Source organism: Muntiacus reevesi, chromosome 9 (genome assembly GCF_963930625.1).
Source record: "Muntiacus reevesi chromosome 9, mMunRee1.1, whole genome shotgun sequence".
Taxonomy (NCBI): domain Eukaryota; kingdom Metazoa; phylum Chordata; class Mammalia; order Artiodactyla; family Cervidae; genus Muntiacus; species Muntiacus reevesi.
In genome coordinates, this window is record NC_089257.1 from 7,669,581 (window position 1) to 7,694,022 (window position 24,442).

Genomic DNA, 24,442 nt, shown 5'->3' on the forward strand with positions numbered 1-24,442 from the left:
TCACCAGCAGGCTTCCTAACCTCAGATTAGACAAAAATGCTCACCCCAATAGTCACATTATAGCACCCAAACCAATCACCTAATGCCAACTTTTGAGCAGGAATTTGCTTTTCCTGGAAGCTGTAAAAACTGGCTACTAACCCATGAAAACTCTTGACTTCCCCCGGTCTGTCAGGAGATTGGCCCACTGCATTTGCAGTGCCTTCCTCTCTGCTTCATGCTCTTAACAAACTCACTCCCTTCTGAAATGATCTGTGTCTAGAAATTCTTTTCCAACCTGTGTTCCGATTACCTCAACAGTTACTCCTTCTTGATCAGTAGGTCCAATCAGCATGATGTCATCAGTATAATGAATCAATGTGATACCTTGTAGAATATGACACCCAAGATCCCTATAAATGATATTACAACACAATTCTGGTGAGAGCTGATGCATTCCTGAAGTAGGACCGTGGAGGGTTACTGCTGGCCTTTCAAGATGAAATCTAAATGCTTCTGGTAGTTCTTATTGACAGAGTATAAAAGCAGAAGCTTAGCTACATACTAGGTACCAGCAGTTCTGATAATTTACTCTTGGGGTGAAACTGCATCTGATATAGAAGCTGGTTAACCTCAGAATTACCCACTCACTCTCCGAGATCCATCTGTCTTCCACAACAGGCGAAATGAAAGAGTTGAAATTGTATGCTGTGGGAATCACCACCCTTGCATCTTCCAAGGTTTGGCATTGGCAATAATCTCTACAATCCTTCCAGAGATGTGATTCAGCTTTGATTTACTGTTTCCCTAGGTAGGACAGTAGCAGTGTCTTACACTTGGATTTTCCTGACATAATGTCTCTTACTTGACAGGTTAGCCAAACAACTCTGTCAGTTGCTAAGAATATCTATTCCAATTATGCATTCTAGAGTTGAGGAAATAACCACGGCATGGGTTTCATGATAACTGGGCCCACTGTAAACAGACCTGAGCTAAAATTCCATTGATCGCCAGACCTCCATATACTCTTACTCTGATTGAGGGACTACAGTATTGCTTTGGATCTCTTGGAGTAAGTTTCAGGTCAAAGCCAGTGTTCTGAACGATCTGATTATTTGCTTTTCCACAGTGAATAGTTAACCTGATAAAAGGCTGGAGGTCCAAATCTGAGGGAAAGATACGTTATAAAATTTTAGCAAGGTACCAAAGTCGCCCTTCAAGGGTACTTAATCCCCCATTTTGTTGATAGCATTCTGAATCTGTAAACTGTCTCAAGTCTGGGAATTGATTTTGATGACATGAATTTCTTTTTTAATGATTTTAGCTAGATATTTGTTTATCTAATCTATAACTTTTCTGCTGACACAGTTCAACTGAGAACTGAGAAAGTATCCTCTCTATTTCACTCTAGGAACACCACGATCAGCTGGACAACACTATAAGTCCTCTTCTGCTGATTATTCTGATTGTCATTTTGACTCTATCATTTGCTTTGCTTCAGAGGTTCCTTTAAAGAATTCAGGATGTACTCCACAAGTTGGTAGCAAAGACCAGTTTATCAAGTATTTAGGCTGGTGCCATTCAAGGATCAAAGTGAAAGGAAACAAGTGAATTTGAAATAGCACATAGTAAATGAATCTCAGCAGTCAGGGGTAAAGCATCTTCTTCTGGCTCTTAGCAGCTGTTAAGTCCAGTAATCAGCACGCCTGAGTCCCAGAGAGACCGCCATCCATGCATCCGTGCATGGAGGCAAACTCTCCATGAGTCTGGGAGCCCACCATTTTATATTTTACAAAGTTTTTTGTTCACAAAGGAGTTCGAAGAGTTTGTACAGGAGAGAAGTGGAAAATGACCTGGTCCCCCCCAACTGGCCACATCAAAGGAGGAAAACAGGGTATTCCCCACACCCTTACTGTTCCTTATCTTTATCTACTCTTCAAGTTTTCCCCCTTTCTTGGTTAATGTTTTCATGATTCCATTCTTCTCTGTGTTTTAAGGACATAAGATGTTTAAGTACAAGTAAAGTTTAAGTACACAAGTTGTCTGGGGAGAAGCGATGAACACAGAACATCAGGTCACCGTCTGGTGCAGGCATCATCACAACAGCCACCGAATGGGGAGTAACACTGAGTTACTAACAATAGCACTACCCTCTACTGCCCAGTACAGTAACTAAGCCTGCCTCGCCGTTGGCGCTGAGTGCCACTACTTGGCTCCTGTTTCCCAGGATCAAATCACTCGTAACACATTCAAATTTGTAAACCAGAAACCAGAGGGCTGGCATATAGAAAGAGCCATCTCAGAGCTTCTCAAGGATGACAAACTCCCCCCTTTCACGGCTGTGATGACAGTTTTGTGCTCTGTACCTTCCCAGGGAGGTTGAGTGGATTCTCAATAACAAATTTGCTTATGTTACAGTCGATTTCTGTTGATTAACCAGGAATTAACTAATCCTCTGTATTAAACCAAAGCAGGTTGGGTATTTCTAAGCTGCTCACTGTGGGTTACCATTTGGTTCATATCTTAGACACCAAAAGAAAGTCTGTGAAAGCCTGTCTTACCTCCTCCAGTTGCTACACCAAATGCAGGATCTCTGCTTAGTGCAGGCTTCTCTCGTGGCTGAGTCAGCAAAGAATCTGCCTGCAATTCAAGAGATGGTCTGCAGTGCAGAAGACCTGGGTTCCATCCCTGAGAGGGGAAGGTCCCCTGAAGAAGGAAATGGCCACCCACTCCAGTATTCTTGCCTGGGAAATCCCACCGACAGAGGAGCCTACTGGTCTACAGTTCATGGGGTCGCAAATAGTCGGACACAACTCAGAGACTCAACTATTACCACTGCTTAGTGAGTCCATATCAGTGAATCAGGCTGATCAAAGTTAGTGACTTTCTACTTTTATCCATTCCCAATACATTTCCTGGATTTATGATACAAATTATTAGAGCCTTTCCTACTTGCCCCAGCTGTAATATTGAATATAAATCCAGGTGTGCAATGGTACATTTTGCTGTATATTTTATGTGAGTTTTTCATCTTCCCTTATATTTACACTGATTTATTCAGTATCTGTTGGGAGAGATTGAAGGTGAGAGGAGAAGGGGATGACAGAGGATGAGATGGTTAATGGCATCACCAACTCAAAGGACATGAGTTTGAGTAACTCCGGGAGTTGGTGATGGACAGGGAGGCCTGGCGGGCTGCATTCATTAGGATCACAGAGAATCAGACATGACTGAGAGTCTGAACTGAACTGATTCAATGTTTATCATAAACCAGGTGTTGTGCTACTTGCAGAAACTATTGTTAGCAAGTAGGTAAGTATTACAGAGAGTATGACATTTAATTTATTTAATAAAGCAACATTTCTGTCTGACATTAAACTATGCTTTTACTTGAATCCTCACTCTTTCTGATGGATTATCAGGGTAAGGTCATGACCTAAGCAAAGCAAAATGATTCTGAAAGCAACAAGAGAATTTGGAAATGTGGAGCAACATAGCGTATGTACGCCTTAGAGGGCAAATGGCCTGTTAGTTTGAGCCCCTAAACCAGTTATATGCCATATATATAGTTAGATATATGTATATATGTGCGTGTGTTTCAGCACAGTGCCTGTCTCAAAAACGGAAGCAATAAAGTAGTCATGTGTCCTTTCTGTTATCATTGCCTGGCAACACAGCTCAGCAGCTGAGAACATAGTCTGAGAGGTCAGCTCAACACAGCTAAATAATCTTCAGTATTTCTGTTTGGGAACTTTCCTCTTCCTGCTTGCTTTCCCACCTATAAAATGAGGGTAGTAGCAATATCGACTGCATTGGATTGTTACAGAGATTATTGCTAAATGTGAAGTTTTGCTTTTTTTTTTTTTTACTTTATTTTCTTTTATTAGAATGAGTTTATTGATCCACACACATGATGAAACTAGAAAACCTAAGCGCCAACCTGGTAGAATGTCCCAAACATGCAAAAGTAGTCTCCTGCTAAGTTTTCCTGACCTTCCTTGTACCCATTTCTTCTCCCCCTGCAGATTCTATGATGTATACTGGCTATTTATTTTCCTTTTCTCTCATAGGTATTCTCTGCTGAAAGCATCAGCAATGTCCATTTGACTTTTGCATCAGTGCTGGGCTTCCTGTACACTTTATCTATCCATCACCTGAAATCACTTTTCTATTACACAAATTCCTAATGGCATTTTTCATCTGGGCATTTCTTAAGGTATAGATTAAAGGATTTAACATTGGAGTTATCATGGTGTAAAACACAGTAACTGCTTTATCAATCGGAAAGGTAGTTGCTGGTCTCAGGTACACAAAAATGCAGGGCACAAGGGATATGATGACGGCTGTGATGTGGGAGACACACGTGGAGAGGGCCTTGCGTCTCGCCTCCAAACTGTGTGTCCTTAGGGTGTATGCGATGACCACATAGGAGCCCAGCAAGAGGAGGAAGTTTAACAGACAGAGGAAACCACTGTTGGCAGCAACAAAGAGCCCTAGAGTGTGGGTATCCATGCAGGCAAGTTTGAGCAAAGGGGTCAGGTCACACATAAAGTGATTTATGACGTTAGGGCCGCAGAAGGGTAACCTGAAGATGAAGAGGATCTGAATGGTTGCATGAAGAAAGCTTCCCACCCACACCACTCCAATTAGCAGCCAACACAACTGCCAGTTCATGATGGTTGTGTAGTGTAAAGGCTTGCAGATGGCCACGTAGCGGTCATAGGCCATCACGGTGAGCAGGATGACATCAGCTCCTCCAAATAAATGTTCCGCAAAGATCTGAGTCATGCATTCATTGAAAGGGCTAGTTTTTGTTTCATGGAGGGAATCTACAATCAACTTTGGGTTATTGACAGTGGCATAACAAGCATTAGTAAAAGAGAGATGAGACAGGAAGAAGTACATTGGGGACCGCGATAATGGGCTGCCTGTGATGGTGACCAAGGTGAGCACGTTCCCCACCATAGAGACGATGTAGATGCCCAGAAAGACGGCAAATGTGACTTTCTGCAGCTTTGGGTTCTGTGTCAGTCCCAGTAGGACAAACTCTGTCACATTGTTCCTATTCTCCATGTATATTATATTATGGTTAATTACATACCCTGAAAAAAATACATCGTATTAGCTTAACCTTGATTCATTATACTTTCCATGTAATAACTGCCAAATTCTATTGAGTTTTGAATTCTGAAGAGTATTTTTTTTCTTTTGATAAAGGAAGAAAATATTTCTGATCTCTTGAAGTTAACTCAAATCCTCTCCTAGGAGTTTAGAGTTGGAGACATGAGGAGCCCTATGCCCACACAGCAGTAGACCATCTGCCCACATTTGATCATTTGAGCTGACCCAGAGCCTAATGTGAGTCATCAGGTCTTACACATAGCAGTAGCAAAGCTGCCCAGGTGGTTCAGTGAGAAAGAATTTGCCAGACGATGCAAGAAAAATAGGAGAGGCAGCTTCGATCCCTGGGTTAGGAAGATTCCCCAGAAAAGTGAATGACAATCCACGCCATTTCTTGCTTGGAAAATCCATGGACAGAGCAGTCCAATGGTCTACAGCCCATGGGGTCATAAAGAATCAGACATGACTGAGTAAGCACATAGTAGTAGCTAAGCCCAAGAGGTTGAAAAGGAATGTAAAAGTTATGAATGGCTGATGGATTTTCTCACTACTCTTAGGAAATGGGAAACCATGTAAGGGAGTTGAGAATGTGACTATAAGGATGAATAGAGATCTGAGAAAGAGGGAATGTTGCATAAAATTCCAGGAAAGGTATTTGTGTGATATTTATGATAGGAGGATGCAAGGCTGAAAGGAATACAACAATCAGACTATATATGAGTTGACACAAATTGCAGCAGAACATTGGTATGGGAAAGTAATGAAAAGATACAGGAGTGACTATAACAAAATTAACATCTTTCCTATAAACTTCCCTAACCCAATATTCTATAGATATACCTTTAACAGTAGATTACTCTATGCATGGCATGGTTGAGTGCAGGCTAAGTCGCCTCAGTCATGTCTGACTCTTTGCAACCCCATAGACTGTAACCCAACAGGCTCCCCTCCTCATGGGACTTTCCAGGCAGGAATACTGGAGTGGCTTGCCATTTCCTTCTCCAGGCCAGCACCCTGACCCAGCGATCAAACCCACGTCTCATGTCTCCTGCTTTGGCAGGTGGATTCTTTGCCACTAGCACTACTTCATACTGTGCAGCGATAGAAAAAAAGTGGACATGCCAAGTAAACAGAGATCAATGCAAATTTAAGCTTAGAGCCTCAGCCTAAGATGTGTGGCTGTCAATACTGGTGGGCTGGCCCATCTGGGCAGTGACCCCTGGGACAGCTGGGAGGAAATGGATTCTCAACATTGTTAATGAGACTTTCAGGCTGGCAAAGCTTCCTGGGCCCTCCACGTAACGGCCTACCTTTGCTCTAACAACCCCACTTCTAGGAGTTTATCCTGAGGAAGCAGATAAAGGGACAAACAGCTGTGTGCAAAGATGCTGGCTATAGAGCTGTTTATAAGATCAGCAAATGTCCCATCATGAGGACTGGATTTAATGACTCACAGAATAGGAGGCAGCTATCAAAGTGATGGACACAGACAGATAGACCAGACAACAGGAAAAGGACAGGGCAGAAATACACACACACACTGTTCAGTAACACTTAACAAATCAGCCGTACCTTATGACCCACTGCCGTTTCACAAAACACATTCATGCATACAAACCATCTACAAAAATGCACACCCAGCCATTAACTGCAATTCATTATTTCTGGAGAGAATGATGGGAGAGTTGGGGAGGGGTCAGAAAATAAAGGACAGTTCCTTCACAACAAGTACACTTCTGGACTGTTAGTATATGAAGTCGCAAATAATCAGAGGCTAAATGTGTGATATTAGGAAACTGCTAAAAAAAATGTGTTTGCAAATACTGCACAAATAAATATGCACATTAGGAATGGATCATCCAGCTTTCAAACACAGAGCTGCCTGCGAGGAGTCATCCATGTAGAGAAGTGATCTGGGATAAATCTATGTGAATGGTATCATTCCATCCATATAGCAAAAATAATCATAGCACACAATAGCATTAATCATGTCATTAACTTAATTTGACAGATGAAAAAATTGAATCTCATCAAGATTAAGAAGTTTGTAAGACCCAATTCTCTAACCTACATTTATTTTGCTATCATATACCTTTTTAATAATTAGGACTAATCATGACATTGGAAACAAAATTTAAATACACCTCACACACAAAAATACATCAACATGATTATTGATACAAACCAAGACTTGTTTAGTCCAAACATGGATATGTAGAACTCTTCTTTGGAGCAACTGCTATGCATAATATGGGTCTCTTTGGCTTCTTAAAAATTGCAGATGACTGTTCCTCAGTTTAATGTAGGGTTGATTTTTTTCTGTTTTATTGCCATAAAAGTCAATTCTTTCTAATCCTCTATGAAAAATAGTCATAAAAATAGGTAAAGTTCCTCTGTGTGTCTTCATCAGTGTGCTGGATACATTTATATTCACATAACAGCCTGGGAGGGGTATTAGTCTTCTCACTGATATTAGAAGAAATAAGAATATAAGGTTGCAAGAAATACACCCCAGATCAAGAAGCTGCAGGTGGGGAAAGGCAAGATTCTAATCTGGATTTCTAATTCCCAAACTAAGATGCTCAGTCACTGGGATTGTCATTTTCAACATTTTGCAGAAGAATGAGGTGAATTCTTTCTTTTACAATTAAAAATGCATTTTAAAATTTAATTCTTTAAAATTGCTATTGTTTTTGAAAAGTGTTAAAACGTAATTACTATATACATAAACTCATATCAATGGACATGAGTCTGACCAAGCTCCAGGAGATGGTGAAGGACAGGGAAGCCTGGCATGCTGCAGTCCATGGGGTCGCAAAGAGTCGGACACAAGTGAAAAGCTGAACAACAACAATATATATAAAGTAACAATCTTTACTAAGCATCATCACTATTGAAGAACTTACCTTCTGGTCTTAGATGATATTAATGATATTTGAGGGTATTCAGAACTAATCCCAACTTCAAACTGACTTCCTCTTAGGATAAGGAACTTTCAATAAGAAAGATGTGACACATTCAGAAAGAAGCTATTCAGAGAACTCAATATCAAATCAATAGGAGATAAATCGTTCTGTATGTTTACATATTTCCTTCTAGCCTAAAGAGTCAGTGAAATTTCACAGGAAACCTGGAACTTGAAATTAGAATAAATTAATATAGAAAACCATGGAGAAATGATCATCCTTGGATGGTCTAGTCCAAAAGTCAGCAGGCAGAAAATGTGGTGGAAACACCTTCAAATGGATCTTTCAACTCTTGACAAGTCTTTCTCTGGAAATGTAAATAACAAGTAAAGTCATTTTCAGTTGCATGTGTGGATGTTTAACAAGGTTCCAATACAGGTTCAAGGACTTTGTCTTATAGCTGCTCTTTTCTCTCCCAGGAACTAATTATCTGCTTTGATGGAAAGGCTTTTTTTTAGAAGCAGGTATTCTGAAGAGACATGCTTGAGAGGCACTCATTCTTGAGTGGGGAGTTGTATTCCCTGCACTTGCAGCTAAAATAGGTAAATCCCCCTTATAGGAGCCTGGTTTTCTAAGAAGGACTAATACCATGTGAATGACAAGGAGAGTAGTGTTCCAGCCTTGGGACCTGTGCTGTGGTTAATTTGTGCACTCATGTCAGAGAGAGAACTTCTTTCTTATTTTCAGTATCAACGTTCCTGGAAACCCAATACTGATTTGCTGAGAGCTAGAGCAGTGAGGCCATAAAACTAATGGCAGCCACTTAAAAGTATTTGAATACAAAACTTGTTTTTCACAATCATTAGAAGGCTATGACTATAGAGAGAAACTCTAAAAAGTTTTTCAGTAAGTTATGTCTGGGACAGTTGTGACAGACATCATGGAATACTAAGTGACATTACACATCTGGATAGATACGTAAAACACAGGAAATTAGTTCTGATTTCAAAGTTAATTATTGGACATCTCTGTCACTTGGTATCATTTTGGTCCTTGTAGGAAGTATGTAGTGAGAAACTATTGAAGTATTACTTTGATTTCTTGATAACTACTGAAGCTGATAATTTTTAATGTTATATTATAGGCTATTTCTATACCTTTCTGGGAAGTCATTTTTTTTTTAAGACCTCTGTGCAATTTAAAATAAGAGTTCTGGGTTTCTCATCACTAAATTGTAGGTGATTTATATATATATATATATATATATATATATATATATATATATGTATTCTAGATATAGTTCTTCTATCATATATATGCATCATATATAAGATGAATTTGCATATACAATTTTACACATAAATTTATATATAATTTAAAAGTTTGTACATGTGAATGTAGATACAACTTTTTCCTATTCTGTGAAGTGCATTTTTATTTTTAAAATGTATGATCCCCTGGGTCCCAGGACCCAGAAGAGTCAGGGGGAGAGGGAGGTGGTAGGGGGATTGGGATGGAGAATACGTGTAACTCTATGGCTGATTCATGTCAATGTATGACAAAACCCACTGAAATGTTGTGAAGTAATTAGCCTCCAACTAATAAAAAAAAATTAAAAAATAAATAATAAAAATAAACAAATAAAAATAAAATAAAATGTATGATCTCTAATGATCAGAAGATTTCAAATATTAACAATGTTCAACTTTTTAGTTTCTTTATAGTTCTTGATTGTAGTTTTTAGAGAATTTTTATAGGTCTAGCTTTGACTTCGTGATCTATGACTCATTTTGAGCTAATTTTCGTCTGTAGTATGAGATAGTGGTTGAGGCTCCTTTTTTTCATATAATGATATCCACTTGATGTGGTAAAATTTGTTGAAAAATATATTATTTCTGCCTTAATTACTTTGTAAAACTTTTCATCTATTTAAGTCTATTTATGGACTTTTTATTATGCTTCAATGATTTTTATGTTTATTCTTATATCAATACTTCGCAACCTTGCTTTTGTTCATTTAGTTGTTTCTATATTTCTAGTTTATATTAAAATACAATTGATTAGCAATAATGTGTTAATTGCATTAATAGCAGCAAAGTGATTCAGTTATACCCGTAAAAGCATCCTTTGTTTTTTAAATTATTTTCCCACTTAGATTATTACAGAATATTAACCAGAAATGCCTGTGCTATACAGTAGGTCTTGATTATCTATTTTAAATATAGCAGCATGCACGTGTCAATCCCAAACTCACAGTCTATCCCTCCCCTCCCCCCTTTTCCCCCGGGTTATCATAATTGTGTTCTCTAAGCCTCTGAGTGTTCCTGTTTTATAAATAAGTCTATTTGTGTCTTTTAAGATTCTGGCATATAAGCCATATCATATGATATTTGTTTTTCTCTGTCTGACTTACTTCACTTAGTATGGTAATCTCAGGTCCAGTCTTGCTCTAACTGGCATATTTCATTCTTTTTAACTGCTGGGTAATATCCCACTGTATATATACACTGTGTCCTGTTTCTCCATTCTCTGTTATGATATTTACGTTGCTTCCAAGCCTTGGCTGTTGTAAACAGCACTGTGATGAACCTCAGGCAGCATGTAACCTTTTGAACCATGGTTTTCTCCTAATGTGTATCCAGGATCCGTATGCTGGGTCACACAATATTGAGTTTTCTAAGGAACCTCTATATTGTTCTCCTTAGCTATCGTATCATTTTACATTCACAGCAGCAATGTAGCAGAATTCCCATTTGCCCATACCCTCTCCAGCATTTATCATTTGTAGACGTTTTTAATGATGGCCCTTCTGAAAGCTGTGAGGTGATATCTTATTGCAGCTTCAACTTGCATTTCTTTAACACTTAGTAACATTGAGCACTTTAACATGCCTGCTGTCCATTTGCATGTCGTCAATGAAGTGTCTGAAACAGGATTCTTTTCCTTCGCTAAAACTGGCTTGTGTGCTATCTATTCATCCCACTAATTCTCCTTTGGAATTTCTAGAAACCACTATACCTTTTCCTGATTCTAGCTTTTCATTTTCAATTAAGGAAATTCAAAATTCATATATGTGTACATAAATAATTCTGTCTCAAGCATAAATAACTTCTGACTTATCTAATTCAGCATATTTAATATATTGATATTTTGAAATTCACTAACATCAACTGCTTACAATCTATCTCCAACCCCACATAAATCTATTTATTTTATAATACATATGCTATATTTATAATAGTCCACCATTATTTTTTCAATATCATGATTGGTATGATTCAAGAGAAACCTTAATATTGTCCCCAAATTAGAAGAAATCATACTAGGAGCACCATGTGCATGTGAACTAAGTCACTTCAGTCATGTGAGGAGCACAGTGCAGATTTATTTAAAATGTTAAACTGAGAAGAAACTTAACAGTGTAAACCTTCTTAAGACTGAAAAAGCTAGCGTCAGAATGTTAACTTTCCATCTGAGAAGGAAGGGTCTGGTTAAACATATGGTAAGAATTTGGAGTGAACAATAAATAATTGAAAGAAAAACAATGCTAGATTATATACTGTCTCTTACTACATGAGCTTCTGCAGTTATTTGAATCTAGTATTAATCGGGGGAAAAGGGTAATTGAAGGCATTGAATAGATATGATGAAAGAGAAGCTTTTAATAAATGTTGAGAAAACAAAAGACATACTAAGTTGCGTATATAAGAATATAGGGCAAGGTTACATAGGGACAGAACAGTAGACAGCAAGGGGTAGAAGGGCGGGGAACACATTAGATGAAAACCACATAGACATTGATACCAGGCAAGCGAGAGACATAGAGACGCAGCATCTAAGCTCCTGGGCTTTAGAGCCTGCTTATACCTTCTGTCCTCTCGTCCTCTACGTAAGACTGACTCAGCGCTAACGAGTATGTGTGTGCACACTGCTTCTCAGCCTTAAGGGCAGGGGCTGTCATGCCCGAAGATAGAATTATACTGACTTCACAATGAGGTGAGAATGGTCTCTATGGACTTTTTCTAGGTCAGTTCAAACACTGAATAAATCTTGAAATTTCTATCCATCTTTTGTCATGTGACATCAACTTCTTGCTCCATAACTTCCACATGGCATTTTTCACTTCTGCATTCCTGAGAGTATAAATCAGAGGGTTGAACAAAGGTGTCCCAATTGTATAAAACACAGCTATCATCTTATCCATGGAGAAGGTGGTAGCCGGGCAAGTGTATACAAATATGCAAGGACCAAAGAACAAGACGACCACGATGATGTGGGAGATGCAGGTGAAGAGGGCTTTTTTCCTCCCTTCAGTGCTGTGGTTTGTCAGAGAGTGCAAGATGATGGCATAGGATAACACCAGCATGAGAAAACTCACTGTGCAGATGGCCCCACTGTTGGACACCAGGAGGAAGTTGGTTACATAGGTGTCTGCACAGGCAAGTTTCAACAAAAGCTGCAAGTCACAGAAGTAGTGATCAATTACATTGGGACCGCAGAAAGGCAGACTCAAGACTAGAAAAATCTGAGCTGATGAATGCACGAAGGACCCCAACCAGGCCAGGGACGTTAGCACACCACAGACTCGATGAGTCATGATAGTCGTGTAGTGTAGAGGCTTACAGATGGCCACATAGCGGTCAACAGCCATGAGGACGAGGATGAAGATCTCCAGGCAGCCAAAGAAATGGGATGTAAAGACTTGGATCATGCACTCACTGAAAGAGATAGTGGCATTCTTCAGAAGGGCATCAGCAATCATCCTAGGGGCTATGCATGTAGAGAAGCAGGCATCAGATAAGGATAAATGGAAAAGGAAGAAATACATTGGACTCCCTAGTACCCTGCTGGTCTTGATGGTAGTAAAAATCAGAAAGCTCCCTATGGGGAGAAGGAAATGGCAACCCACTCCAGTGTTCTTGCCTGGAGAATCCCAGGGACAGGGGAGCCTGGTGGGCTGCCGTCTATGAGGTCACACAGTCGGACGCGACTGAAGTGACTTAGCAGTAACTTAGCATAGCCACTATGGAGAATAGTATGGAGGTTCCTAAAAATCTAAAAGTGGAACTACTATATGATCCAGCAATCTCACTCCTGGGCATACGTTTGGAGAAAACCATAATCAAAAAGATACCCTAGTGTTCATTGTACACACACACACACACACACACACATATATATATAATGGAATATTACTATATATATTATATGCAAAGTTATATATTCCATTATATATACATAATGGAATATTACTCAGCCATAAAAAGAATGACATAATGCCTTTTACAGCAACATGGATGGACCTAGAGATTATCATATTGAAGTCAGATAGAGAAAGACAAATATCATATGATACTGTTTACCTGTGAAATCTAAAAAAATGAAATAAATGCACTTATTTATAAAACAGGAATAGACTCACAGACATAGAAAGCAAACTCATGTTTACCAAAGGGGAAATGTGGGGAGTAGGAATAAATCAGGAGCGGGGATTGGCATAAGTGCTACTACAGAGAGAACAGGTAACTGACAAGGACCTGCTGTTCTGCTCAGGGCACTCGACTCAATATTCGGATAACCTATATGAGAAAAGAATCTGAAAAAGAATGAATATGCGTATATGTATAATTGAACCTCTTCACTGAAATTAACACAACATTGTAAATCAACTGTATTCCAACAAAACTTAAAAATATATATAAAAAAAAGCTCCCCAACAAGGTCCCCAAATAGAACATCAAGAAAGTGCAAACACTATTTTCTTCCTAACAGGATCTTGTGTCAACCCAAGCAGAATAAACTCAGTCACGTTATTATTCAGTTGAATGATTCCATCAGTGAGGGGAAAGTTGAGTTTTAAATGCTTAATCTGCAATAGATAGAAAAGAATTAATTTGTGATGTGATGTGTGATTTTTAGGAATATTTTAAGTGAGATAAATATTCTTCATCAAGGACAGTTTAGTTGTAGTTTCTTAACAAGTCACCTCAACACTTAATTTGTAATGACAAATTCATGGGGTCATTATGAGTCCCACATATGATTGTGAAAAGTAGATTTTTCTGTAGCACTCTTCAAATGCAACTATTTGTTAATGTTACATGATTCTCATTAACTTTGCTCAATGAATATTAAGTTAAGAAATCCAGTTCCATTTTATTAACTTAATTACTTTCCATGTTCATTTAATCGGGGTGGGTGGAGGAAGCATGTTTGGAGAGTGTATCAGCTGGCATTTTGGATATATTTTACTGCTTATGGAAGTTCATAATATAAATGTAAAAATTACAGCCCAGTCCCATCCTCTAAATATGTCTCCATATATCAATTATATATATATATATATATATATTATGCTTGTTATACTTACTTATAGAAATGTTTATTTTTGTTAGTCTATAATAAGATCCACTTCACTGTGCATTCCCTTCCATATGTGGCAGCTTGAAAAGTGGAAGATAAAGCACTTATAATCTTTCAATTATAACGTCCTTACTTTTAAACAACTTTATGATATTCACTACTTGACATACACTAATGGAGAGAAGTGAATGTTCTTCAATGGTTGATAATATCACAAATATTTCCAATCCCTGTTTTCATTTTCCTCATTTCTGGAAACACCCTTCAAAGCACGCAAATTTCCAGAACTTACTTGTAAATTACAAGGGGGTGTTCACTCAATAGTTTATATGTTTAAACTTTAAGTGCTTTGCTTAAGCATTTTAGAACTGAGGTCCTTTGAAGAGACGTCAGCAGGTAGTTCTCTTCGGGTCTAATCATGGTTGTAATCCCCAGTATAGTTTGTTTTATCTGGGTACCCGGAATCTCCACATTATTGCAACAGAACAAATATTCAGAAGAGAGAGGGGAACGTATAATTTTAGTCAAGGGAACAGCAGAGAGTCAGTAACTGCCTATATTAAAATTGTTCTCTGTCTTTGCAAAATCAATGATTATTCAACTTTGAAACGTCATTTCCTTCAATGAAAAGTTAGTGTTTTTTTCATGTGTGGAAAGAAATATTATCACTGATTCACCTCCAGGTCACCTGAGGCGCCGACGGTCTGTGAGGGGAGACTTCCGGTTCGCACTCCTGACTCTCTACGATCGGAGGGGGCCCCTCTGTTCTTATTCGCTATCCCTTGTAAACTATCTGTAATTACATCTAGGGAAGGCACCAGGGTGCTTGAAACAAGATTTTATTTTGTGTGCTAGAGCTTTCCTTCACCAAGAAACCACAGATTTGCAACAAGTAGTCTGAGGATTAAAATGTATACGAACAATGAGTAGAAATCTTATCTTTCTCTAATTCATTTCCATTGTTTTGATAACTAATAAAGAGACACTTATTCAGGAAAACATCTTATTAAAATAATTTTCTTCACTATTGAGAAAAGTCACTATCTTTTTTTTTCCTAGTAGAATTACCAAAAATGGAGACTGGGAACTCCTGCCTAATTTTACCATAATGGAGACAGCCTGATTAAAAATGAAGTCAACAAAAAGGAAGCAGATCCAACCAATAGAAGAGACCCATTTTTATAATAAATTTTCAACAGTAGAATTCACCCATGTCCAAAAAATTATACCATCTTTCATTTGTTCATTTTATATTATTGCCTTTTTGTGCATGCACGCTTGCTCAGGTGTGTCTACTCAGACATGCCTGATTCTTTGCAACCCCCGTGGACTGTAGCCTGCCACTCTTCTGTCCATAGAATTTTCCAAGCAAGAATACTGGAGTGGGCTGACATTTCCTACTCCATACTGCTTTTTGGCATTCATGTAAAAATTAAGATAAATCCTAGTAAACTTAGTACCATCTCAAGAACTAAAATATTACCCAAAATTAAACATTTTAAACACTCCTATCTGCTGTCCACCTCTTCTTAAAAGTAACAAATATTTTAATTTTGTCCTAAAAATAAAATATTTTTATCTATATATGTTTTCCCTGGCTTTGAATTTTACAGAACTTAACATCCTATATGCAGACTCTTTGGAATTGCTTTTATTTTTTTCATCCAACCTTTCTGTATTTCATTTTGGTTGTTGAATTTAGCTGTAAATTCATTTCCATGGCTATATCACACTCCATTATGGGATTATTTAAAAATGTGCTTATTCAATATCCAGTCAATAGATATTTGACTACTATGAACAGCAATTATGAATATAAAAATATGTTTCCTAAGAGTGTAATTGATAGGTTTCAGGACGTGCCAGTATTAAGATTTGCAAAATAATATCATAAATTTCAATAAGGAGTAAGGGGATGCAGTCTAGTTATGTGCCAAAAAAGAAGACAAATAGAGTATTTGTGAACATAACTGAAAACTTTCACAAGATTAGCAAAGAATTAAATAAAAGTTTGTTCTCTTTTGTTGTTGTTGCTTCAGTTAAGAACATGGATAAAATTATAATCTTCAAAACAACCTGAGTTCATAGCTTTCAATATCAGTTTAAAAATGTCAATTCTTAACCTCTTTTTCCTTGTCATTTGTAAGACAATTTTTTCAACACTAATGTGGACCAGAGTCCTGTGAAGGAAAGAAAATTTCTTTGAGGCAGAAAGACTTATTCTTATTTATTAAATATTATTAAACTATGTGATCTATACAGTTAGATTAGAGGTTTATGATGTTTCTATTAATATGGAAAATACTTATAAAAGTATTTCCATACACCAGCATGCATACCTCGGTTAAAGACCACTTTTAGAATTCAGGAGAAGAGGCATAATAATGAAGGATCTTTATTAGAGTACTGCAAGATATCATAGTTCTTTGTTCAACTGAATACGGCCCGGATTCAAAACCCTAACCAAGTAGAATAATATATCCTGTTGTTTAAATGATGAGATGTGTCATATTTACTTTCCCATCAACTTGTTAAACAGCTCTATAAATAGATTAACTTCCAGGACCTTGAGTCCTAAGTAAACCCAGTACCTGGTACCATATAATGGTGAGTACGGTCTGCAAGGACTTTAACCTATGACAGATTCCTTACACTGAGTGAAGGACTCAGAAAGATAGATTACCTTTATTCTATCACAAGAATCAGAAATTCAACATGAGTTGGTGGGAGGGAGGTGAATAGGTGAAGTGTAGAGGATCTTTAGGACAGTGCAAACTCTCTTTATGACACTATTGATATAATGATGGATGTATATCAAAAGTATATCATTATACTTTTCTCCAAATTCATGAAATATACAACAACAGGAGAGAACCCTAAGGTAAACTATGGACTTTGGGCTATTACGTGTCAATGTAAGTTCATCATTTGTAATAAATTTGGAACAAATCAACTCTAGGAGAAGTTGATAATGGGAGATCCTACATATGAGTAGGGATAGGGGTATATGAGAAACCTATCCATTCCTTTCAACTAAACTGTGAACCTAAAACTGCTCTAAAAATAAAAGCCTTTATTAAATTTAATCCAATGTATTTACTCCCTGATGTAGAGACTTCTACATGAAAATGCCAGGTGTTTCTCTAGAGTGTAATTGCTTGGAGTCATGAGCTACATTGAGGCAAGGACTATGACATATTCTTTAGATTCACCTTACTTAGAGATGCCCAGGGGCTCCAGTTCCTGCCTTTGGCTCATGAAGCAGGTCAGGAAAAGTGCATTCTCTGAGGTTACGGCAAGCCGTGGTCACTGCCCCCTCACAATGCAGTCCCTCGGTGTCCGTGGATGATGCAGTGCTTTAATTATTCAGAACACTTGGTGCCAAAACTTTATCCACACTAATAGACACTTTGGCTTATCAACTTTCCAATGACAACTTCGTTTAGCAACAGTGGTTTCTTGGAAAAAAGCTTTAGAGCTGAATCCTACTATCAAGCTACTGAAAATGGCTCCCGTAGCAGGCTGCAATTCCCCCAACATAATAAAAGGTTCTCTGAAGACATTACATCAGCCACCTTGAATGGTGCCTCTGTCTCTAGTGCCCTGCGCAGTCAGGGATGGAGACCAAGGCCCCTTTCCTTTCTCCCCATCTGTAAGTTCATGCCAACTCTCTGCTTTCACGCAGCGCATCTCCCTAAGATCACTCTTCTCCCACTTCCTGTCACTCAGGGCATGGGCCCATCTTCACATTCAAGACATGGTGTCCCTTTGTGAAGTATTCTTTGTCTACATACATAGCACCTAAGGCTAACTTTTCAATGTGTAGCCAATTATTTCTCATATTTGAGTATCTTTCAGAAGATCGTTAAATAGGGACTTTGTGAAGTTCAGTTTCATGCTTGGTCTTCAGCCAAAATTATTTATCACCTTAGAATTCAGCATTTGAAAGGTAGAAGAGCTAAATGCCTACATTAGTGTCATTTCTGACCTCTCTGCCCCTCTGGGACATGACAGCATAATTTACTGCCACATACAATCCTCATAATGATGTGTCCACAACCCAGTCACAGGACTCAGATTTATTGTTAATACACACGTATGTGCGCTCAGTCTGTCAGGCATGTCTGACTCTTTGCCCCCATGGACTCCAGTCCTCCAGACTCCTCTGTCCATGGAATTCTTCAGGCAAAAATCCTAGAGTGAGCTGCCATGTCCTACCTCAGGGGTTCTCCTGACCCAGGTATCACAGCCATGCCTCTTGTCTCCTTCATAAGCAGGCAGATTCTTTATCACTGTGCTCCCAGGAAGCCCTAAGAGAACATTTACTCTCAATATTGGTGAATATTTTAGGTGTGACTCGGAGACAATATCTCCTTATTCATTTCATTTTTTTTCACTTCAGGTTCTTGCTGCAAATTAAATAACAAAATTACTCAATAGAACTTTCACAGTTCTGTGATATTTAATTGGATGTGTGTGCATAAACACACACACACACACACACACACAGAAAACCGTTAAAATATATGACATTTACCTCTAAAAATTTACTTTTTGTTTCGTTTGAAGATTTTTATATAATGATGATCATTGGAAGGGGTGTCTGTGAATTCTAATGAGATATTGGAAAATAGCTACCAGAATTGGGCAGGAAGAGGAGAAAGAAAACTTAGGACATAGGATAGATCAGGTTAAAAATGCATGACCTTTAACAGGGAAGGACAATAAGTTCTTCTTGGAACGAACTGAGGGTGGCAGATGCTCTCGGTACAACATCTGGTGCCTACAAATATTTTGAGAATCATCTTTCTGCATTGTTTCTCACCAGGGCATTCTGTAACAGAAATTAGCCTGGTGTTCCCAGCTACTGAAATGTGACTGAAGAACTGACAGCTGCCAAGATTTCCATTCTTGCTGTGGGGTGTTGGAGAGGGATGCTGGCCCGTTTGAGTATGTAGAGAGACCACTGTAACATCAGTGGTGTGCGGTAAAGTTAACTCATCATGGTGATCATCTGAACCAGAACTGAGGAACATTTTGTGGTGACCCAGGCTTCTGGGAACATGTGATGAGAACTCCTTCCCCCAACTGGGTCATAAAAATCCATAGTAAAGTGTGCCCTCAGATTAGAGTGGCTTTTGATTAGATTTGAAGTCTTCTGGAGTTGACTTTTGGTCATTTTGATGTTATCCCCGGCAAACTCTAACCTCAGGGCCTGCAAGTTCAATATATTTTGGCACTTCTAAAAATTAGCGTAAAAACTAATTATTGAATTGTCACTATTGTATTCTAGAATCCTTAACTCCACTTAGGGAACAGAGAAAACTAAAAGGAATGACTAGGACTGACTCAGGTTTGAGTGGATTATATTGTGACCTGGGTCTTTGCTAGATCGTCATGCTTTGTGATCTTAATTAATGAGCAATATATTATTCAGAAATTATAGTTTTAGATGTATTTCATTAACAATATATATAAGCAAGGCACTGAATTACTGAAGAATCATCATAACATTTGAGAAGAGCACAGAAAGAAGAAGCTACTTCATATTTATTTGAAGATAAAGCAGGGTTGTATGGTATATTGTAATATACTTAGTACCATAATTGGTAAATGATAAAATCACAATGCAATGATCAGAGGAGAAATATTGATGTTTGAGGGCACTGATTCTGGAGTCAGAAAATATGGTCCACATTCTGGCTTCACCGCTCACTTGCTGTACAACCTTGGCTATGTTGCCTCAAGTCTGTGAGAATCAGTTCTCTCATTTGTAAAATAGAGTCCGTTATGGCATTATTCTAGTGCCTGGAGAAGGTAGGTGCTGACAATCAATAATAAGAGTAAAAGGGAGAAATGTATTTCACATGGAAACACCGTTTAAAAAGAGAAGGAAAAATAAAAAGCCTAAGAAGAACATAGCATTAATGAAGTAGCTCTCTTTTAAGCTCTTTATTTAGCAGGTTATTAAGAGTCAAATGCTGGATAATGAATAAATGGAAAAAAAAAAAGACACAAAAAACACAACAGACAAACAAAAAACCCATAAGTTCCCTGAGATCCTGGAAATACTTGAAGTCAAATAGTCACTAGTTATAAATCAGGTGCTGCTTTTTCAGGTCTTCTAACTCTTAGCTGGAGCTCGTATCAGCAGCTGACACATGGGAAATCAAAACACTGTGACAGAATTCATTCTTTTGGGCATTATGCAGTATCCAGAGCTGCGGAAAATACCCTCTGTCGTCTTTCTAATCATGTCTGTGTCCACCGTTTTGGGAAACCTCCTCATTATGGTAACCATGGTTACAAGTCAGAGTCTGAGATCACCCATGTATCTTTTCCTTACCTCCTTGTCCGTCATGGATGTCACCTACTCTTCCATCATTTCCCCCAAGTTGAGTGTGGACTCCCTCTCTGAGAGCACTGCCATCTCCCTGGAAGGTTACATGGCCCAGTTCTTCAGCCGGGTGATGTGTGTGGCCATCTTCCTCACCCTCATCACTTCCTATGTGGTCACCCTCTGCTCCCTGAAGTCCTGCAGTTCTGAAGGGCGGTGTAAAGCCCTCTCCACCTGTGGCTCCCACCTCACTGTGGTCATCAGGTTCTTTGTGCCTTGTATGTTTTTGTATGTTAGGCCTGTGGCCACCTACCGCATAGACAAGGTGATGGCCGAGTCTGATTCCATCATCACACCCATGTTAAATCCCTTGATCTACACCCCGAGGATTATGGAGGTGAAAAGTGCCATGAGAAAACTGTTGATGAAAATGGGGAGTTTGGTTGGCAAGTGACTGTCATGCTCAGACTATCATGTGTGTCCATTAAAGAGAACTCTGTTCTTTCAGGAATGTGGGGGAAGCAAAACTATCCATTCTCCACTAACAACCAGAGAGATTTCTTAAAAATATAAATCTGATTTTGATTGATAGTGTTTGCAGTTTAAGGATTATGATATCTTTCTGCTTTCTGTTCTTCTTTAGCTTCCTATTGCCTTCATAGCTTTTTTCATTTTTCCTTCTTATTTTTAAATTATAATTACATAATGTCCCAGAAAATATCTCAACAGCTTAAGTCAAAATGCGAATAAATACAATTATTTTAAAAGAAAAACATGAGAAAGGAGAATTGATGGATAAGTTCAATCTAAACAAAATCGTCAAATTTCTTGCTATTATTCCTATTTTTATTATTTTTATTTTTAATTCATTTTCATTAACATAATTCCAATTGGAGTTTGATAGTTCTATCACAAAGCTGGATAACAAACCATCAAGTGCTTCATTATCAGTGATGAGGAAACGTAGCCCTCTCTCAGCAGAACCACTGCTAGATAGGAACGTTTTCTGATGGCTTATTTTTTTGTGGAAAAAATGAACTTTTTAAAACCACAATTTACTATAAAATTTAGATGCTTCTTTAGGACTCATTCTTACTGACTTTTGAAAGTGCAGTGTACACATTTTAAAATCTCAATGAACCGTTTTATTTATAGTTTGTCGGTTATTTGGAATCTCCTTGCCTTCTACTAGAATTTCCTGGTTAATCTTTCCTCTGAATCTCTAATCGCATCCTGAGTGCCTCACCCAACCCCTTGGTGTGCATCAGACATCCTGAGATTTGTCATTTGCCCTCAGGACTTCCCTGGTGGCTCAGTCAGTAAAGCGTCTGCCTACAATGTGGGAGACCTGGGTTCGATCCTTGGGTCGGGAAGATCCTCTGGAGAAGAAAATGGCAACCCACTCCAGTACTCTTGCCTGAAGAATCCCATGGACAGAGGAGCCCGGTAGGCTACAGTCCATGGGGTTACAAAGAGTCCAATACAACTGAGGGATTTCACTTCACTTCTCTTCACAATTCGTGAAAGATTTTGCTTCTCTCTCAAAACAAGCCTTCACCCTACTGAGGTGACTACTTCTCTCCAACTTCTGGTACTAGATGAAGGGTCGTTACCTTGGAGAGCCTTCCTCTGTGACTCTATTCAGTGGTTCTTATACGCTCACCATTAACCTCTATGTCGATGTTCTCATTTTCTTAGTAACAATGACCAAAAGCAAGTTTACTTTGTGCAACTATCCTCTGACTTTTATTACATTCCATGCCGGTCTAGACTGGACACATCTCCAGGAGGGGATATTTTTTTTTTTTTTTTTTGTACTGGGTCTTCATTGTCTCATGGGTTTCTCTCTAGTAGCAGCTACTGTCTAGTTCCTATGTGTGGGCTTCTCACTGTGGGGACTTCTTTTGTTGCAGAGCATGAAGTCTAGAGCTTGTGGGCTTCAGCAGATTCAGTTCATAGGCTCTAGAGCACAGGTTCAATAGTTGTGGTACCCGGGCATGGTTGCTCTGTGTCACGTGTGACCTTTGCAGATCAGAGATGGAACCCATGCCTCCTGCATTGGTAGGTGGATTCTTTACCACTGAGATACTAAGGAAGCCCAGAAGGGGTTTTCATTTATCCTTCCCGTGGATTCATTTTTCAATAAATATCTGTTGGATGAATATAAAACACTAGAGCCTATATTTTTCAAATAGCCCAATTCAGATGGTTGAGGCATAAAAAGAAGCAAACACTAAAATTAAAAGTAACTGAAACAAAAAGGCAGAAAGTGAACATTATAATAGAGTTAAAGGAAATGGCAGGATGTGATTATTTCATGGAAAGTACTTCATGTTGGGCAGTCAGAAAAGGATTCTATTAGCATGCATCTTTTAAACTGACTGGAATTCTATTGATATTACATTAGAAAAAAGATATGAGCTATATTAATATTTTAATACCAATGAGCTGAGTAGTTACAGAAATGGCCAGAAGGAAACAGTCGTGTAAGGATTAATGAGATGAAGATTCTAGAGTGAGAACATTCTAATTCAAGAAACATCATGGTGTTTTTGAGGAAATGTAAAATAACAGAGTGAATGAAACATAGCGATCCAGGCAGAGAGAGGCCAGAAGCAGGATCAAAAATGTATGAGAGACTCAGATCATGTATGCAAAGCTGATACCTCTGAGTTTTTATTCAACCATGGGTAAATAATTTTCCCAGTATATTAAATTTGAATAAACAACAAGAAAAAAGAATGAAAGTTATATTTGGATTATGTCTTGTTTACTTAAGATGGCACCACCCTAATGGGAGAAGTAAAGAGGAACTAAAGAGCCTCTTGTTGAAAGTGAAAGAGGAGCGTGAAAAAGCTCTCTTAAAACTCAACGTTGAAAAAAAGAAGATCATCGCATCTGATCCCATCACTTCACGGAGAATAGATGGAGAAAAATGGAAACAGTGACAGACTTTATTTCCTTAGGCTCCAAAATCACTGCAGATGGTGACTGCAGCCATGAAATTAAAAGATGCTTGTTCCTTGGAAAGAAAGCTATGACAAATCTAGAGAGCATATTAAAAATCAGAGATGTCACTCTGATGACAAAGGTCTGTGTAGTCAAAGCTAGGGTTTATCTTGTAGTCATGTATGGATATGAGAGTTGTACCTTAAAGATTGAGTGCCGAAAACTTGATACTTTTGAACTGTGGTGTTGGAAAAACTCTTGAGCATTCCTGAGATGGCAAAGAGGTCAAACCGATCAATCCTAAATCAGTCTTGAATATTCATTGGAAGGACTGATGCTGAAGCTAAAGCTCCAATACTTTGACCACCTGATGCAAGAAGCTGACTCATCGGAAAACACCCTGATGCTGGGAAAATTTGAGGGCAGGAGGAGAAGGGGGTGACAGAAGATGAGATGGTTGAATGTCATCATCAACTCAATGGACATGAGTCAGAGAGAACTCTGGAAGATAGTAAAGGATGAGGGAGCCTGACATGGGGTCACAAAGAGTCAGACAGGACTGAGCAATTGGACAATAACAACTTAAGAACCAGTAACAACAACAACGACAACAAAAAATAACCAGTCACACTTAATGTAAGCTTATTAAGACCAGGGGTGTCCCTGGTAGCTCAGCTGGTAAGGAATCTGCCTGCAATGCAGGAGACTCCAGTTCAATTCCTGGGTTGGGAAAATCCCCTGGAGAAGGAACAGGCTACCCACTCCAGTGTGCTTGGATTTTCCTGGT

The 24,442-nt window shown here is 38.6% G+C and overlaps 3 protein-coding genes across 3 annotated transcripts; 1 reads left to right on the forward strand and 2 right to left on the reverse strand.

Moving 5' to 3' along the window:
- Nucleotides 1-936: 936 nt before the first annotated feature.
- LOC136175442 (olfactory receptor 4C13-like) lies at nt 937-11,967 on the reverse strand. The gene is made up of 3 exons (XM_065945734.1): nt 11,874-11,967; nt 4,134-5,081; nt 937-1,145 (listed from the first exon to the last, which is right to left on the reverse strand). The coding sequence occupies exons 1-3, from the start codon at nt 11,965-11,967 to the stop codon at nt 937-939; spliced, it is 1,251 nt and encodes a 416-aa protein (XP_065801806.1).
- Nucleotides 11,968-12,033: 66 nt separating this feature from the next.
- On the reverse strand, nt 12,034-12,834 carry LOC136175443 (olfactory receptor 4C16-like). Its single transcript, XM_065945735.1, has one exon. The coding sequence runs from the start codon at nt 12,832-12,834 to the stop codon at nt 12,034-12,036; it is 801 nt and encodes a 266-aa protein (XP_065801807.1).
- Nucleotides 12,835-20,575: 7,741 nt separating this feature from the next.
- Nucleotides 20,576-21,160, forward strand: LOC136175444 (olfactory receptor 4C6-like). The gene has a single exon (XM_065945736.1). It carries the CDS (start codon nt 20,576-20,578, stop codon nt 21,158-21,160), a length of 585 nt encoding a protein of 194 aa, XP_065801808.1.
- Nucleotides 21,161-24,442: the final 3,282 nt, after the last annotated feature.